The 17,061-nt window shown below is 38.2% G+C and overlaps 1 protein-coding gene across 4 annotated transcripts in view; it reads right to left on the reverse strand.

Annotated features, from left to right (window-relative positions):
• Nucleotides 1-17,061, reverse strand: part of LOC120860203 (snRNA-activating protein complex subunit 3-like) — a 40,382-nt gene that overhangs the window by 5,836 nt on the left and 17,485 nt on the right. For 2 of the 4 annotated variants that reach the window (XM_040235983.1, XM_040235982.1), the window contains exons 4-7: nt 15,706-15,810; nt 12,316-12,465; nt 2,751-2,833; nt 1,012-1,176 (exon numbers count right to left, since the gene is read on the reverse strand). In XM_040235983.1, coding sequence (XP_040091917.1) covers nt 1,012-1,176; nt 2,751-2,833; nt 12,316-12,465; nt 15,706-15,810 — 503 coding nt within the window. Of the gene's footprint in view, nt 1-1,011; nt 1,177-2,750; nt 2,834-12,310; nt 12,466-15,705; nt 15,811-17,061 lie in introns of all 4 variants that reach the window. The other 2 variants (XM_040235985.1, XM_040235984.1) reach the window with 2 other exon arrangements.

The raw sequence follows: 17,061 nt of genomic DNA on the forward strand, positions 1-17,061 counted from the left end.
AACCAAGAACAAGGATTGAGCAGAGCTTATTCCTATACTATGGTAATCCTTCATAAACAGAGGTTTCCTAATAAGGAAATGAAAAGCTTTATTCATTAGAGATACCAGCTACACACTTTATAATCCCTAACTCTCATTTTAGACTACTTAAGTCCTTCCCACTCTAAATCTTTATCAAAGCACTAAGTCTTCATATTTGTCAAACATTAGAATTATTCTTCTCTTCCTCCAGTTACCTTTTATTTCCTTCAGATTCTGGCAAAAAGAAAAGAAACCCAGAAATACACGTGCAAAGCAAAGGGTCTATGTGAAATACAAAATGGATGGTTATTACTTGAATAACAGCTGTCCAATACACAAATGAAGATACTTTAATAGAGTATTTACAGATTTCTAACCCCTACTTCTATAGCAAAAATCTAGCCTGTATTATATTTGTCTTTATAACGGCACTGTGATAAAATATAGTTTTTAGTATTTTTTAATGGAGGAGGGGGCCACGGAGATTCACAGAAGTCAGACACTGTCTTTGGGCAGAAGAGGAGCTTCAGCTATCTTTCTGGATTTTTGGCATATTCTACCATTTCAAATAGGGTTTCCCTGGTAGCTCAGATGGTAAAGAATTTGACTGCAATGCAGGAGACCTGGGTTTGATCCCTGGGTCAAGAAGATTCCCTGAAGAAGGGATCTTCTTCAGAGATCCAATATGGGGGTTCTCCAGAGAACCCACTCCAATATTCTTGCTTGGAGAATTCTATGGACAGACCGTGGCATTAGAAAGAGTTGGACCATTTCAAATGGCTCACACTAGTTAAATAGTATTTATTACAGATTTTCTAAAAGACAAGATGCAGATGCAGAGTTGGTCACTGTAGAAAAAGCAAACATTTTTGCTGCTCCTGAGTCAAGCTGCAGTGATCACTTCTTCATTCCTCTTATTTCAAACAAATCTACCCATGGTTTTCTACTGTGAAATAAAACAGGACAAATGTTCTGAGTGCTACCACTTACCTTATGTCAGTAATGACAACAACGTGTTCACAGTCTCCCTGGTGACAGTATAAGTAAGGAAAACCCACTTTAACATACAAGTCATTGAAAGTGAAGTCTTCCATCTTAGCAGTCTGAAACTTTCCATAGCCTCTATCATGTGACTCTGACCACTCAATGATGGTTCTGAGGAAGAAAAAGGCAAGGATGTATCATTGCTCCAAACAGTTTGCAAGGGCAGTATTTCACAGAAGGGCTCACCCAGTTAATTGGACAATTACCATCTTGAGGTGAAAATCAGAGTGGTTGATACATGTTGCCAAGTAGGAAGGAACTCTGAATTTTTCTGTATCCATGAGAGCAGCAGTTCACAAAGTAAGGTCCTGAAACCCCCAGAGAGGTGGATGTGGTCAAAAATATTTTTGCAGTAATCCTAAAATGTTATTTGCCCTTTCAACTGTTTTTCTCTCATAAATACCAGTTTTCAGGAGGCTAAATGATGTGTAATCACTTAAGATTGAATGGAAAATGTATAACATCACTCTTATGTTTGGAAAAGTTCTTTTCATAAAAATGTAATTAATGGTAACTGTAACTGGACTATTTAATGATGATGACTTTTTTTGAAGTTCTGGCTGCACTGGGTCTTCAATGCTACCCAGGCTTCTCTGGTTGGAGAGAGCAAGGGCTACTCTCTAGTTGTATAGGGTGTGGGCTTCTCATTTTGGTGGCTTCTCATGTTGCAGAGCACGGGTTCTAGGGCACGTGGGCTCAGCAGTTGCAGCATTTGGACTCCAGAGCGCAGGCTCACCAGCTGTGGCACACGGGCTTAGTTGCCCTGTAGCATGTGGGATCTTCCCAGACCAGGGATTGAACTGGTGTCCCCTGCATTGCAAGGCAGATTCTTAACCACTGGAACACCAGGGAAGCCCAGATTATTTAAATTAGTTAATATTTTAAAATATTTCTTAGTTTTGATTTCTAGTATGGTGAATATTTACAGCTATAACCCACATAAAAGCTCTTTGGAGTCAATTATTTACAGTATGAAGGAGTGTGGAGACCAAGTTTGAGAACTGCTACGTTAGAATATACATACAAGTGGTTATAATTAAAGAGAATGAAAGAGTTTATATAAACACTCAGAAAAACTATACATATATACATACTCTAGTTGTCAGGACATCAGTAATAAAAGTATGGTAATACTTCTATGTAGATAGCATGATGTCAGACAGATTTTTCATGTTATATACATAAACAACTTATATATATCCAGTTACCTAGGACAAAGAGTATACAACTGACAAGTCAAAAAAAAAGTGAACTTACTACCACCTAAATATGAAGAACAGATATTAACAAAGTGTTGAAGTAGAATTTACTTTTTTTCCAGATGTTATCTATAAGACTCAACACGATAAACTATAATTTCTGAAACAGTAGATAATGGTTTTTTTAAAAAAAGGTTTAGATAGCTGGCAAAGATCTTGAAATAATATATGTATGTCTTTGGTAAATATTTTTTTACAGTGCTAAAAATTTGATTAACTTACTATAACGTAGGCCAACTGGATGAAATAACTTTGAAAATATTTTAAAAATTTGAGAGAGACTTTTTAATCTGAAAACTAGTAAAACAATCTAACAAAATGATTCCTTGGCAAAGATCCTTAACACACCAATAATAGGACTTGTGAAGATAACCCTATTTTGATGAGAAATAGCAAAGACTTTGAGAAGATTTTTGCAAACTATACCTGCTCAAATCTCTGCACTCAGGGTATCTTTTATCATTATAAAATGTTCCTTCAAAATAAAAGAAGGCTGATTTGTATAGGTCCTAAAAGAAAACAGATGGTATTGAGAAAAAATTCAGTATTAACCATCATAAAATTGCTCTAAGTATTAATTCCAAATTTGTATGTCATAAAATCACACTAGTATGTTTTACAGTAATTTCATGCACCTTCACAGAATATGCTCAGCTCATTAATATTTAACAGGAACCTCCTATGTGATAAGGTATTATCTTGGTCACCAGGGATAAAGACACAGATACAATCCTTACTACTATTTTCAATTCTTTCCTACTGCTGTTTTAATCTCTAGGTTTGATTTAAATTTGTATCTTGTCCTGAGATTCATGAAAGGAACCCAATTAAAAATGTGTCAATATTATTTTATGATATGCATACACAGCAGTGACAATTATTTTAGACACCAGAACTGAAAACTAAACAAAAGTCACCTCGCTGATGTCTCCCCAGTGATAATGACAATGATCATGGAATAATGTTATCCTTTTTTGTATTTTCAAATAACTTGTAGGCAAGCAGAATGTGAATATCTATTCTTTCTGAAGCAACCTTGCCCAAAGTACCATAGAACCCTCAGGTTTCAACTTTCACACTACCACCCTTTGTATCGGGGCGGTGGTCTCAATTCTAACCATCTAACAGAATCATAAAAATACCAAAGACCAAGTCTCACCTCAGATCCATTCAGTGAAAATTTCTGAGGATTTGGCTCAGGCACTAGTATTTTCCCAACCCCCTCAGGAGAGTCAGATGTGCAGGCAACTGGGAATCACTGTTAGGCTTGTCCTTCACCATTTGCATGGAATTAACACGCCTGGGTGAGGGTTAGAAGAGGGTCTTTTCCCTTAACCTACACTTACTGCTCAGACCTCAGTTTCCTCACCTGTACAATGAGAATATCTGTCATGCACGCTATCTTATAGGACTGTGGTGAGAATCAAAAGCCGTTTAGGAACTTTATAGAAGTTATGTAAGCTTCAGGCATTGAAAGACATTACGCTAATACGGCCTAATTTCTCTGCTGCTTCGCTGAGGATTTGATTTTTCTCTTACTTTCCTCACTCCCCTCTCTACAGCTCCCCTGGCACTGGTGTCAGATACCCTCCTAAGACTGGCTGCACTGTTTCCTCTCAGACTATTCTATCTCCTGACCTTGTGTTTCCTCATGCAAAATCTAAGCAGAGCCAACACCTTCTTCCCATGTGGTTGCAGAGATAAAAGGATATAATATAATGCCATGCCTGCCTACTATAACACAAAATCCACCACGTACATACTTCTAAACCCTCAAAGAGGTAAGTAAGCTACAATCCAAAATAAAGATTCTGAAAGAATCACTACTGCCTTATTTCGGAAACAAAATTTAGTATACATAACATATAGAACTTCACATTAAGTGATTCAGGCAACTTAAAACCTTTAGTCTAATTATTAATTAGAAAAGGAAGTCTAAAAAGAACAAAAATCTTTTCCTTATATTATTACATAAATGGATAGGTGGGAGCAATCTCAATAACAGTTAACTTTCATTTCTAATGGTAACCAGAGATCCTAACTAGTTTCCCTATTTTGTCAGCTAGTGTAAGCCAAACAAGTTCCAAGGGAAGGAAACTACCAACTGATATGGAAAAATTAGTGCCAAGAAGTCACTTTCACTATTAATCTAAGGTAACCTAAAGATCTAACCTAAAGATCTATCAAAGTAACTATGGATAACCAGTAATCATTTAACAAAGTCGTTATTTATATGCCATTTTAGGTATCTAATAGTCATTTATTCTCTTGCTGACATTCAAGTCTGGAACATCAGCACCTCAGGAACATTCCTAAGATCTGCTAGGAGGAAAATGGTAATGGGTGAAAGAAATGTCAGATAAGCTTGGGTAGGAAGGGTTTTACAACTTAAATTTATGTTACCATTCTTCCTATACCAAGGCTTTACTTATAATAAACAATAATATATGTGTAAAGTATTGTCTTAAAAGTTCCTCTTTGTTGTTGTTTAGTCACTAAGTTATGTCTGATTCTTTGCAACCCCACAGACTGTAGCCCACCAGGCACCTCTCTCCATGGGATTTCCCAGGCAAGAATACTGGAGTGGGTTGCCATTTCTTCCAGTGGCTCTCCCTGACCAGGTTTCTGATTGGGTCATTAATTTTTCTGGAATTAAGCTGCAGGAGCTGCTTGTATATTTTTGAGATTAATTCTTTGTCAGTTGCTTTATTTGCTATTATTTTCTCCCATTCTGAAGGCTGTCTTTTCACCTTGCTTAAAGTTTCCTTCGTTGTGCAAAAGCTTTTAAGTTTAATTAGGTCCCATTTGTTTATTTTTGCTTTTATTTCCATTAATCTGAGAGGTGGGTCACAGAGGATCCTGCTGTGATTTATGGCAGAGAGTGTTTTGTCTATGTTTTCCTCTAGGAGTTTTATAGTTTCTGGTCTTTTTCAATTAGATCTTTAATCCATTTTGAGTTTATTTTTGTGTATGGTATTAGAAAGTGTTCTAGTTTCATTCTTTTCCAAGTGGTTGACCAGTTTTCCCAGCACCACTTGTTAAAGAGACTGTCTTTTCTCCATTGTATATTCTTGCCTCCTTTGTCAAAGATAAGGTGTCCATAGGTGTGTGGATTTATATCTGCGCTTTCTATTTTGTTCCATTGATCTATATTTCTGTCTTTGTGCCAGTACCATACTGTCTTGATGACTGCAGCTTTGTAGTAGAGCCTGAAGTCAGGCAGGTTGATTCCTCCAGTTCCATTCTTTCTCAAGATTGCTTTGGCTATTCGAGGTTTTTTGTATTTCCATACAAATTGTGAAATTATTTGTTCTAGTTCTGTGGAAAATACTGTTGGTAGCTTGATAGGGATTACATTGAATCTATAGATTGCTTTGGGCAGTACACTCATTTTTACTATATTAATTCTTCTGATCCATGAGCATGGTATATTTCTCCATCTATCTGTGTCATCTTTGATTTCTTTCGTCAGTGTTTTATAGTTTTATATATATATATATATATATATAGAGAGAGAGAGAGAGAGAGATTGGTCTTTTGTTTCTTTAGGTAGACTTATTCCTAAGTATTTTATTCTTTTCATTGCAATGGTGAATGGAATTGTTTCCTTAATTTCTCTTTCTGCTTTCTCATTGTTAGTGTATAGGAATGTAAGGGATTTCTGTGTGTTAATTCTATATCCTGCAACTTTACTCTATTCGTTGATTAGCTCTAGTAATTTTCTGGTGGTGACTTTAGGGTTTTCTATGTAGAGGATCATGTCATCTGCAAAGAGTAAGAGTTTTACTTCTTCTTTTCCAATCTGTATTCCTTTTATTTCTTTTTCTTCTCTGATTGCTGTGGCTAACTTCCAAAACTATGTTGAATAGTAGTGGTGAGAGTGGGCACCCTTGTCTTGTTCCTGATTTTAGGGGAAATGCTTTCAATTTTTCACAATTGAGGATAATGTTTGCTGTGGGTTTATCATTATATGGCTTTTATTATGTTGAGGTATGTTCCCTCTATGCTTGCTTTCTGGGAGAGTTTTTATCATAAATGGATGTTGAATTTTGTCAAAGGCTTTCTCTGCATCTATTGAGATAATCATATGGTTTTTATCTTTCAATTTGTTAATGTGGTGTATCACACTGATTGATTTGTGGATATTAAAGAATCCTTGCATCCCTGGGATAAAGCCCACTTGGTCATGATATATGATCTTTTTAATATGTTGTTGGATTCCGTTTGCTAGAATTTTGTTAAGGATTTTTGCATCTACACTCATCAGTGATATTGGCCTGTAGTTTTCTTTTTTTGTGGCATCTTTCTCTGGTTTTGGTATTAGGGTGATGGTGGCCTCATAGAATGAGTTTGGAAGTTTACCTTCCTCTGCAATTTTCTGGAAGAGTTTGAGTAAGATAGGTGTTAGCTCTTCTCTACACTTTTGGTAGAATTCAGCTGTGAAGCTGTCTGGTCCTGGGCTTTTGTTTGCTGGAAGATTTCTGATTACAGTTTTGATTTCTGTGCTTGTGATGGGTATGTTAAGATTTTCTATTTTTTCTTGGTTCAGTTTTGGAAAGTTATACTTTTCTAAAAATTTGTCCATTTCTTCCAAGTTGTCTATTTTATTGGCATATAGTTGCTGATAGTAGTCTCTTATGATCCTTTGTATTTCTGTGTTGTCTGTTGTGATTTCTCCATTTTCTTTTCTAATTTTGTTGATCTGATTCTTCTCCCTTTGTTTCTTGATGAGTGTGGCGAATGGTTTATTTATTTTACTTATATTCTCAAAGAACCACCTTTTAGCTTTGTTGATTTTTTGCTATGGTCTGTTTTGTTTCTTTTGCATTTATTTCTGCCCCAATTTTTATGATTTCTTTCCTTCGAACCCTGGGGTTCTTCATTTCTTCCTTTTCTAGTTGCTTTGGGTATACACATATTTTAAAAATTACTTCATTCCTGAAGTACTAGAGTCTAAAACAAACATTAGCAAAACACATTACATTTTAGACATGGCTTTTAAAAAAGATTTAAATACCCTGGCCTAGTTCTCCTAGTCCTCACACACACCAAATTGCTCAAGGAAAGTATTTTATTTAAGTCCTGCTTATTGACTGGAATAAAGATTCTTATTTTCTCAGCTACGAGACCTGCAAGTAAATAATTTATTCCATGATTAGCAATAGAATACATGCCAAACATCTCCCTGTTAAAAAAAATCATTATAACGTAAGGACTTATTTTCAGTTTGTTTAGGTGTGAAAATGGCATGGGGTAAACAGATGAAATAATTCTGGCAAAATGCTGAGAACTGTTGAAGGTGGATAATGGGTACATATGGGCTCATTATACTATTATTCTCTCTCTTTTTTTTAACTTTTTATTTTATATCAGAGTATAGCCAATTAACAATATTGTGAGTTTCAGGTGAACAGCGAATAGACTCGGCCATACATATATGCCTGTCTCTTTTGTGTGTGTATTTAGAATTTTCCAAGGGAAAACTTTACAATAAAAAAAATCATAAAATACAAATGTTAATCGATGAAATAAAAATTTTTCCACAGATAAACAACTATTAGCATCAGGAAAATTTCACTTAGTTATATGAGTTCACCTTTCTAAAAGCATAGTTGGAAAAGAAGGAGACAAATGAAACAGGTCCCTGAACAGGCAAAGATTCCACAAAATGCATGTACTAGAATCTTGCCCTTAACCAGCACAGCTCAAGTTTTCATGCAGTGCTTGTTCACCAAATAAACAGCAGGATGGGGGAAAGATGTCTAAAGCCAGGCATGGTGCCAACACGGCAAAGAACAAACATGGGGCTTTGAAGGCAAGTTGACAATGGTCTGAATCTAGCCTCCACCACTCCTTACCCAACAGGGTTAACTTAGGACAATACTCTGATCACCTTTTTCCTACCTGTAAAATGGTGATATTCTTTCCAAAGATATTGAACTATCAACTAGTGTATTATACAGCTGGCACATGATAAGTGCTAAATAATAAGAGGATATTATTTTAATACATGGAAGAGGGAGAAACAATGTAAAAGCAGATGTGTAAATAGTTAAAAATAGGACTATGGGTCATTTAGTTCCCTGGTTAGAAAGCTGCTGAAGGCATGAGTACTGATGTGCAAACACAATAAACTAAACAAGTCTGGTTAAAAACACTCTCCAGGGTTCCTGGATCTAAGACTGATTCCCAGATCTGACTCACTGCTTCGAGCAGTTATCACATGGATGAAATAAGGAGGGTGAATTCATATTTTTCTTATTAAACCGATCTTATAAACTTATAGCTATACCTTTTTTTTTTTCTCAAAGGGTAGAGAAACTTCGCATAAGATTGCTTCTCCTTTAAAAGAAACGATAAACCTTCTATTTCCTAGTGCGCATACAGACTTGAGATTCCACTTGTTTCTCTTTAGTGTTTACCTTCAAAAGCACCAAGCTGACAAACCTGAAGAACCCCAGTATCTTATAACCATTTTCAATGTAACTCAGAAAGTATGCTGCTCTCCATGCCAGTCACCAAAAAGATTGGAACACAGCCAGTCTTGTGGGGCAGACAAACGTATCAAATAGTTATCGCATATTATTACAAAGCATTAGAATCAATACATGAAACATGCCAGAGTGGCAAACAGAGGACCTTCAAGAAGAATCTCGTAAGTGAGAGCAAGGGCTTCCCACCCATGTTCAAACACTGTGAGTGTGATATGGTATGCTTGAGGAAGATAAAGTCACTGTGGCTGAAGCTTAAGGTGTAAAAGGAGGGGGCTGAATAGTATAGAAAGTTAACTTGAGAAACATCTTCACAAAAGGCCTTATTTGTCAGCCTAAGGAGCCTGGACTACAGACAATGGAGAACCACTGAGATGTTTGGATTGGAGAATCACAGGATTTTTTTAAACATTTTATTCTCTTAGAGCAGTTTTAGGTTTACAATAAAATAGGAAGGTAGAGGTTTCCCATGTAGCCCTTGCCCCCACACACGTGCGTGGCCTGCCTGCATTATCAACACCACTCACCAGAACGGTACATTTGTTACCAAGGATAAACCTACACCAACACACCACAATCACCCAGTGTCCAGAGAGTTCCCTCTTGGTGTTTGATTTGTTTTTAAAAGACATCTTAAATGGCATGTATAGGATATAGAGTAATGAGTTCAAGACTAAATGTTGAGCTTGAGGTATTCTGGTTTGTTTATTTATTCAACAAGGACTTGACCACTTCCTCTGTGCCACACATCATGACAGAAATACACCTCTATATTCCTAATTTCTAAATTCCTCTGTATTCCTAAAACAAAGACCCTACCCTCGTGGTTCAAGAGAAGACAGACAAACATATAACTTAACATTAGGTAGTGCTATTAGCAAGTCTGGGGAAGAGAGGGAAAGATCTCTTTGTCAAGGAAACATCAGAAACATGAAGAAATGGAGTGAGCCATCTGAATACCCGGGTCAATAACAATACCTAAGGTGAGGAAACAAGGGAAACAAAGGCTCTGAGCAGGACCCTGCTTAGCATATATGAGAAAGAGCAAGAATGGCTCGTGGTGTGAAGGCAACAAGTGACAAAGAGGGTGTTAGGATATAAAGTCCAGAGGCAGCCAGGACCACAGAAAGGACTTTGTATTTTATTCTAGATATAAAAGGAAGCCTCTATAGACTTTCGAGTTGAAAAGCAACAGGGTCTGCCTGATACATTAGAGTATCATTCTGGCTTGGTGTAAAGGATAAACAAGTGTGAAAGGGAGCAGCGGGAATGGTCACTAAGCTACTCCACAGTTCAGGCCAGAGATGATGGTGGTTTTTCAGTCTGCTGCCTGTGAAGCAGACACACGGACAGATACTAAACATAACTTGAAAGCAGAGCCAAAGTACTTGCTGATGCCTTCCATGTGGGATGAAAAGGAGGCAAAGATGATTCCAAGGTTGTTGGTTCAAGTAACCAGGTGTAGAATAAGCATATTTACTGAGATGGAAACACTGGGGAAGGTATAGATTTGAGGAGGAAGAGAGAACTAGAGTCTGTTTCTGGACATACTAGGTTTAAAGTGCCTATCAGACGTTCAGTAATGGTCAAGGAGGCAACTGGAAAAAATAAATCTGACAACAACAACAACAACAAAAAAAAAATCTGGAGTTTGGAGATACTGAGATTGGAGATAACAAATCTGGACTAGGAATCTGGACAAGTTCACCTTGATTCAAAGGGCTTAGTAACATTCACCAGTTAGGAGGATCAGAAGCATCCAGCAGAGGAGTAAAAAAGTCAGTCGGATAGGAAGAAAATGAGGCGGGTGTAATGTCTTAAAAGCCAAGTTAAGACAGTGGTTCAAGGAAGAAGGGATATTTACTTGTGTCATGTGCTGATGAGAGATCAAGTAAGATGAGAAATGAATCTGTGGCAACAAAAATGAAGTGATTTTGGTGGAGTGGTGATGAACAAGAGTGCGTGTAGGACAAAGGGGAGAGAAAAAGAAACAATGAGCTGAGGCACTATTATTAATTCATAATTCCTGAGTCAGTTTAATGAGAAGAAAATAGAAAAATGAGATGGTAGCCAGAGGAAGATACATGGTAAGAGAAGGTCTGTCAGGATAGGAAATAGTACAGTCTATTTGTGTACTGATGGGACAGGCAACAGAAGGGAAAAGCTGATGATGCAGGGAAAAAAGGGGATAGTACAAGAACAAAGTCCTTGGTTATACAGTGGGGTTGGAATCTAGCAGACACCTAGGCTGGCTTTGATAGCAGTTTTAATCCGTCCAGTGTAACAGGTGGGAAGGAGAATGCACGGGCAGATGGGTAAATGTGGGAGAGAGATGACAGAAAATTCTCTTCTGATAACTTATTTTCTCAGTGAAATAAACAGCAGCTGAAGGGGAGTGATGAGGAAAAGATGTTGGCAGTTTCAGAAGGAACAAAACAGCTACCTTGAAAAGTGGAAGTGTGTATCAAGTATAGAGAGGTGGTAAAAATGCCACGCAGCACTGAGGCTAAGTGAGAATGTCCAGTAGACACTTAAAAAGAATGAGTTTGGAAACCAAGAGAGAAAGAGATTCATAAAGACTGGAGTATACTGAAAACCATGAAAATTAAAACTGGGGGGAAAGCCCAGGAGATGAATTTAGAATAAGAATTAAGATGAGACCTAAGTTATAACGGCATTTATGTGGCTGGTGATAAAGGAACGAGCCAAAAAAAGAGATTCTGATGGTTCACGTCCAAACTCTATTGGACATACTAATTGTTCCAAACAGCTTTTTAGTGACCTACAGGAGATGCTGTCCCTCTTAAATATGGCAGTAAATCTGAGGTCCTCTGCCAGAGTTGTACCAGCTAATAGAATTGGGTCAAGCTTGCTCTGTGATGAAATTCAGAAGGATCCAGGCCCTCCTACATTACTGAGTAAGCAATCCCTCTGAAAACTCTGGGTGGCCTGTCTGCATTTCTATCCTGTTTCAGTGAGTATGGAATGGAAGGTTTCTCTGTCCTTTTGAGAGCAGCACCCTGGGAAGTACCAGCAAGGCCCAATGTCACAGGGTATGCCCCTGTTTGCTTCTGTCCGTGGGTTGAAAGGTCCTTCTGTGGGCAGTGATGCTCTTGGGTGGACTCCAACCCTCTGCTAGGGTCAGTTATGACAGACAAACTCATACAGAGTTTGAAAGAAAGAGTGAACAGCAAATTCCAATGCTACAGTGAGGTAAAGTTGTATGCACATGGGAAAGAGACCTATTCGTTGGTACTGTGCCCTTAGAAAGAAGAATGTACAAAGAATGGTTGAGAAATAAATGGGAGATGAAATCAAAACCAAATATAGCCTCATCTTTGAAAAGGTCTTGATGATAAAAAGAAGGGATAAGCTTGATGGAATGGCACGGAAGAGAGCATTTACTGGAATGCTTATGAGCCTATAATCCTATTTCTTTAGCTTATGATTATTATTTCCTCCTGTTCTATGATGGTTAGAAATTTTAAAAATCACCTTACTTTGCTGATGTTCTCAGGAGCCTGGTCAGGAGTGTTGCTGAATTCCCCACCAATCTGGAGGTCACTGACACAGCAAATGGAATCCCTCAGTTCCGTGAGCTTTTGACTGCCCAATACTAGCATTGTTTGGTAGGGCTTGTGTTCTTTGTGCTACGAATCAGACAGTAAATAAATCAGTGTTCACTTAGACACAAAGCAATTCAACTATAAATCATCTCATGACCAGATCTAAGTTAAATTATTGGTTATCTTAAGTTATAACCATAATATGCTGTCCTGAGTTTTCTTAGATTCTGCATTTGTCTACTCAGCACTGATCTTTCAAAAATATTTCTTCATTTTATTTATTTATTTGGCTGTGTTGGGTCTTAGCTGTGGCATGTAGGCTCTTCCCTGTGACTGACATGTGGGATCGTTCATTGTGACGCAAGGCTTCTCTCTAGATGTGGCATGTGGGTTAAGCAGCCCCACAGCATGTGGGATCCTAGCTGCCTGACCAGTGACTGAACCCATGTCCCCCGCACTGGACGGCAGACTCTTCACCACTGGGAAGTCCCAGCATCTATTAATTATAGGTCCAAATGAACTGTCTATTATTTACCTCTCCCCTGTGATCCAGAGCCCATACTCTGAAACCATCTCTAGCCAATTCTTATTATACCAAGTCGGTATTTCTCCTCTGTCCTACGTCAAACCACAGCCAGGTACCAGACAACTAGGACAGCCCCATAGCCCAGAGCCCACAGGAATTATTCAAGCTAGCCAGTCCCAAACTGCTTACTCCGCTCTGCCTTGCCTTTCCTGTGGAAACCAGTAACGGCTGTGGCCTGTGCTCTCCCCTTGCCTCCTGACTGATCCTGGTACTTCCCCTTTGGTGCTGCATGACATGGCATACTCTTTGCCCCAGGAAATGCAAATAATGAAGATCTTTCAGTGACACTGGTCTCTCTAGTGCTGTCACTCAGTCACCCCCATAAATTAAAATCCTATGAGTACAACAGACACTTGGTGCTGCACTGCTTACATTTGCCCAAAATTCACATGCTGGAATCCTAAGGCCCAGTGTGCTGATGTTAGGAGTTGGGCCTTTGAGGGTGATTGGGTCATGACAGTGGACCCCCTCATGAATGGGATTAGTGCCTTTATAAAAAGGATGTGACCTGGGAGAGGGCGCTCACCAGATGCTGGCACCCTGATCTTAGCCTTCCAGCCTCCAGAACTGTGAGAAACAAGTTTCTGTTGCCTATAAGCCACCCAGTTTGTGCTATTTTGTTATAGCAGCCAGAATGGACTAATACACCTGGCAATAAAACTTTTTTTAGTTTAAGTGAAAATTTATAACCAAGTTGCTACTAAAGTGACATTAATATGAAGAGTCTTAGGAATATAATTTCACTGACTTTTAAATTATCCTGAAAGCTACCTCACTGAAATCAAAGAATCTATACACTACCCACGTTTGGTTTTATTCGTTTTGTTTTGCTTTGTCTTCTTTGATTGATAATTTAGGATCTTAATAAAACAGGGTATTAGATTGGTGCAAAAGTAATTGCAGTTTTTACACTGTTGAAATTTGTTGTTTGATATTGGAATATACTCTTAAATAAATGTGGTTATGTTATACATCACTTTATTGCACATTTTTGCTAATGACTTATTACTTGCTGTTTATTTTATATTTGTTTTAGACTATGGAAATGATGTTAGACAAAAAGCAAATATGAGTGATTCTCTAATTTGAGTTCAAAATGCGTTGTAAAGCAACAGAGACAACTTGAAACATCAAGAATGCATTTGGCCCAGAAACTGCTAACAAACTGACAGTACAGTGCACAACTTCAAGAAGTTTTGCAAAGGAGACGAGAACCATGAAGCTGAGGAGCGTGGTGGACAGCCACCAAAGTTGACAAAAACCAGTTGAGGGTTATCATCGAAGCTGATCCTCTTACAGCTACACAAGTTTCCTAAGAACTCAACGTCAACCATTCTACAGCTATTCCTCATTTGAAGCAAATTGGAAAGGTGAAAAAGGTGAAAAAGTAAGTGGGTCCTCATGGGCTGACTGAAAATCAAAAACCCTTCTTTCTGAAGTGTTGTCGTCCTTATTCTATACAACAACAAACCACTTCTCGATCGAACTGTGATTTGAGACAAAAAGTGGATTTTATATGAGAACTGGCGACAACCAGCTAAGTGGTTGGACCAAGAAGAAACTCCAAAGAACTTCCCAAAGCAAATGTGCACCAAAAAACCGTCACAGTCACTGGTGTCCTGCTGCTGGTCTGACCACTACAGCTTTCTGGATCCCAGTGAAACCATTTCATTGGAGAAGTACGCTCAGCAAATAGATGAGATGCAACTGCAACAATGGCAGCCAGCACTGGTCAACAGAAAGGGCCCAGTTTTTATGCACGACAATGCCTGACTACACGTCGCACAACCAACGCTTCAAAAGTTGAATGGACTGGGCCACAAGCTTTGTCTCACCTGCCATATTCACCTGACTACCAACTGACTAGCACTTCTTCAAGCATCTTGACAACTTCTTAAAGGGAAAATGCTTCCACAACCAGCAGGAGGGAGAAAATGCTTTCCAAGAGTTCATCAAATCCTGAAGCGTGGATTTCTATGCTACAGGAATAAAAAAACTTATTTCTCATTGGCAAGATGTGTTGATTGTAATGTTTCCTATTTTGATTAATAAAGATATGTTTGAGCCTAATTATAACGATTTAAAATTCAGTCTGAAACCACAATTATTTTTGTACCAATCTAATAATTAGTGCTAACTATACCACAGATGATTCATAAAAGTTTATTCACAAGTGCAATTTATGTACAGTAATATTTCAATGAAATCTTATTAAAGTTTATGATACATCTATTTGGGAAATTAAGAATATATTAACTGCGATAGAGCTCTTTTTGCTAGAGATTCCTAAGAAATTCCTGGATACCCTTGAACTGCTAACTTTCTGCATTTTCATCTAAGAAGAGCTGTCCTTAGCTAGTTCAATAACTTCCCAAGAATTCTGAATTGGTGAAAACAAAACAAAACCCTCCTTAACCAGTTTTTCTACCAAAAAAAAAAAAAAAAACCCTCAAGAAATAATACCATCAGAATCACTGAGGATTTACACACTTTCAGTGGCTACTAGTACAGAAATCAGTTATACATTTCAACACTGTAACTGTAATCCTATTACTCAAGAGATTATATGAAAGTTGACTTTATGATATTCCTTATAAAACAAAGAACTCAAGAATATAGACAGAATGTCATATAAAACAGCATATGCTTGTGCTTATTTTGGTTCAAATAAGCTTTAAATAAACTCTGGTAAAAGTCACTCATATTATCTGTAAAGTCCAAAAGGTTTTACTACTGACCTTATGAAAAATCACAGGGTAAAAGATATTTACAGATAGGATAAGCTCTCCTTCTTCAATCATGTCTGCTGAATTTTCAGGCTTTTTCCCTACAGCATGTGACTCCTAAAGAAAGAAAACAATAAGAGACATTAAAATCAGACACTGTGACCCAGACCAGAGGCAGTGTAGAATAAGGGCTACGAGCAAAGGTTTCAATCAGCCCTGGATTTAGCTCCTAATTCTACTTCAAGAAAATTGTTTTAAAAACCTCGCTAAGCTTTAGTTTCATCATCTGTAAAAAAAGAAAAAATATTTATTTTACAGAATAGTTGCTGGGAATGTAAAATAAAGCACCTAAGAAGATGCTTGGCACTAAGTGCATAGCAACTGATGATAAAATAGGAGTATCACCTAACATTGGTATAATACTGACATTTACAGTCACTAACACTTTTATATAACTCCTTCCATATTATCATGGCTTCCCTTGTGGCTCAGACAATAAAGAATATGCCTGCAATGCAGGAGATCCAGGTTCTATCCCTGGGACGGGAAGATCCCTGGAGAAGGGAAAGGCACCCACTCCAGTATTCTTGCCTAGAGAATCACATGGACAGAGGAGCCTGGCAGGCTGCAATCCATGAGGTCACAAACAGTCGGATACAACTGAGCAATTTCACTTCCATATTATCAAGAAAGTTATTTGACAGATGAAACTCAGTTTCACCAATTTACCCAGGGTAAATCAGACAGTTAGAATGCAAATACAGATGTGTTTCACTCTAAAATTCTGTTTTTACTACAGTATCACATCTTTCAGTCAATTCAGTTCAGTCGCTCAGTCATGTCCAACTCTTTGCGACTCCATGCCAGGCCTCCCTGTCCATCACCAACTCCCAGAGTTCACTCAGACTCACGTCCATGGAGTCAGTGATGCCACCCAGCCATCTCATCCTCTGTCGTCCCGTTCTCTTCCTGTCCCCAATCCCTCCCAGCATCAGAGTCTTTTCCAATGAGTCAATTCTTCGCATGAGGTGGCCAAAGGATTGGAGTTTCAGCTTCAGCATCATTCCTTCCAAAGAAATCCCAGGGCTGATCTCCTTTAGAATGGACTGGTTGGATCTCCTTGCAGTCCAAGGGACTCTCAACAGTCTTCTCCCACACCACAGTTCAAAAGCATCGATTCTTCGGTGCTCAGCTTTCTTCACAGTCCAACTCTGACATCCATAGATGACCACTGGAAAAACCATAGCCTTGACTAGACGGACCTTTGTTGGCAAAGTAATGTCTCTGCTTTTGAATATGCTATCTAGGTTGGTCATAACTTTTCTTCCAAGGAGTAAGCATCTTTTAATTTCATGGCTTCAATCACCA

Source organism: Oryx dammah, unplaced genomic scaffold, assembly GCF_014754425.2.
Source record: "Oryx dammah isolate SB20612 unplaced genomic scaffold, SCBI_Odam_1.1 HiC_scaffold_11050, whole genome shotgun sequence".
NCBI lineage: Eukaryota > Metazoa > Chordata > Mammalia > Artiodactyla > Bovidae > Oryx > Oryx dammah.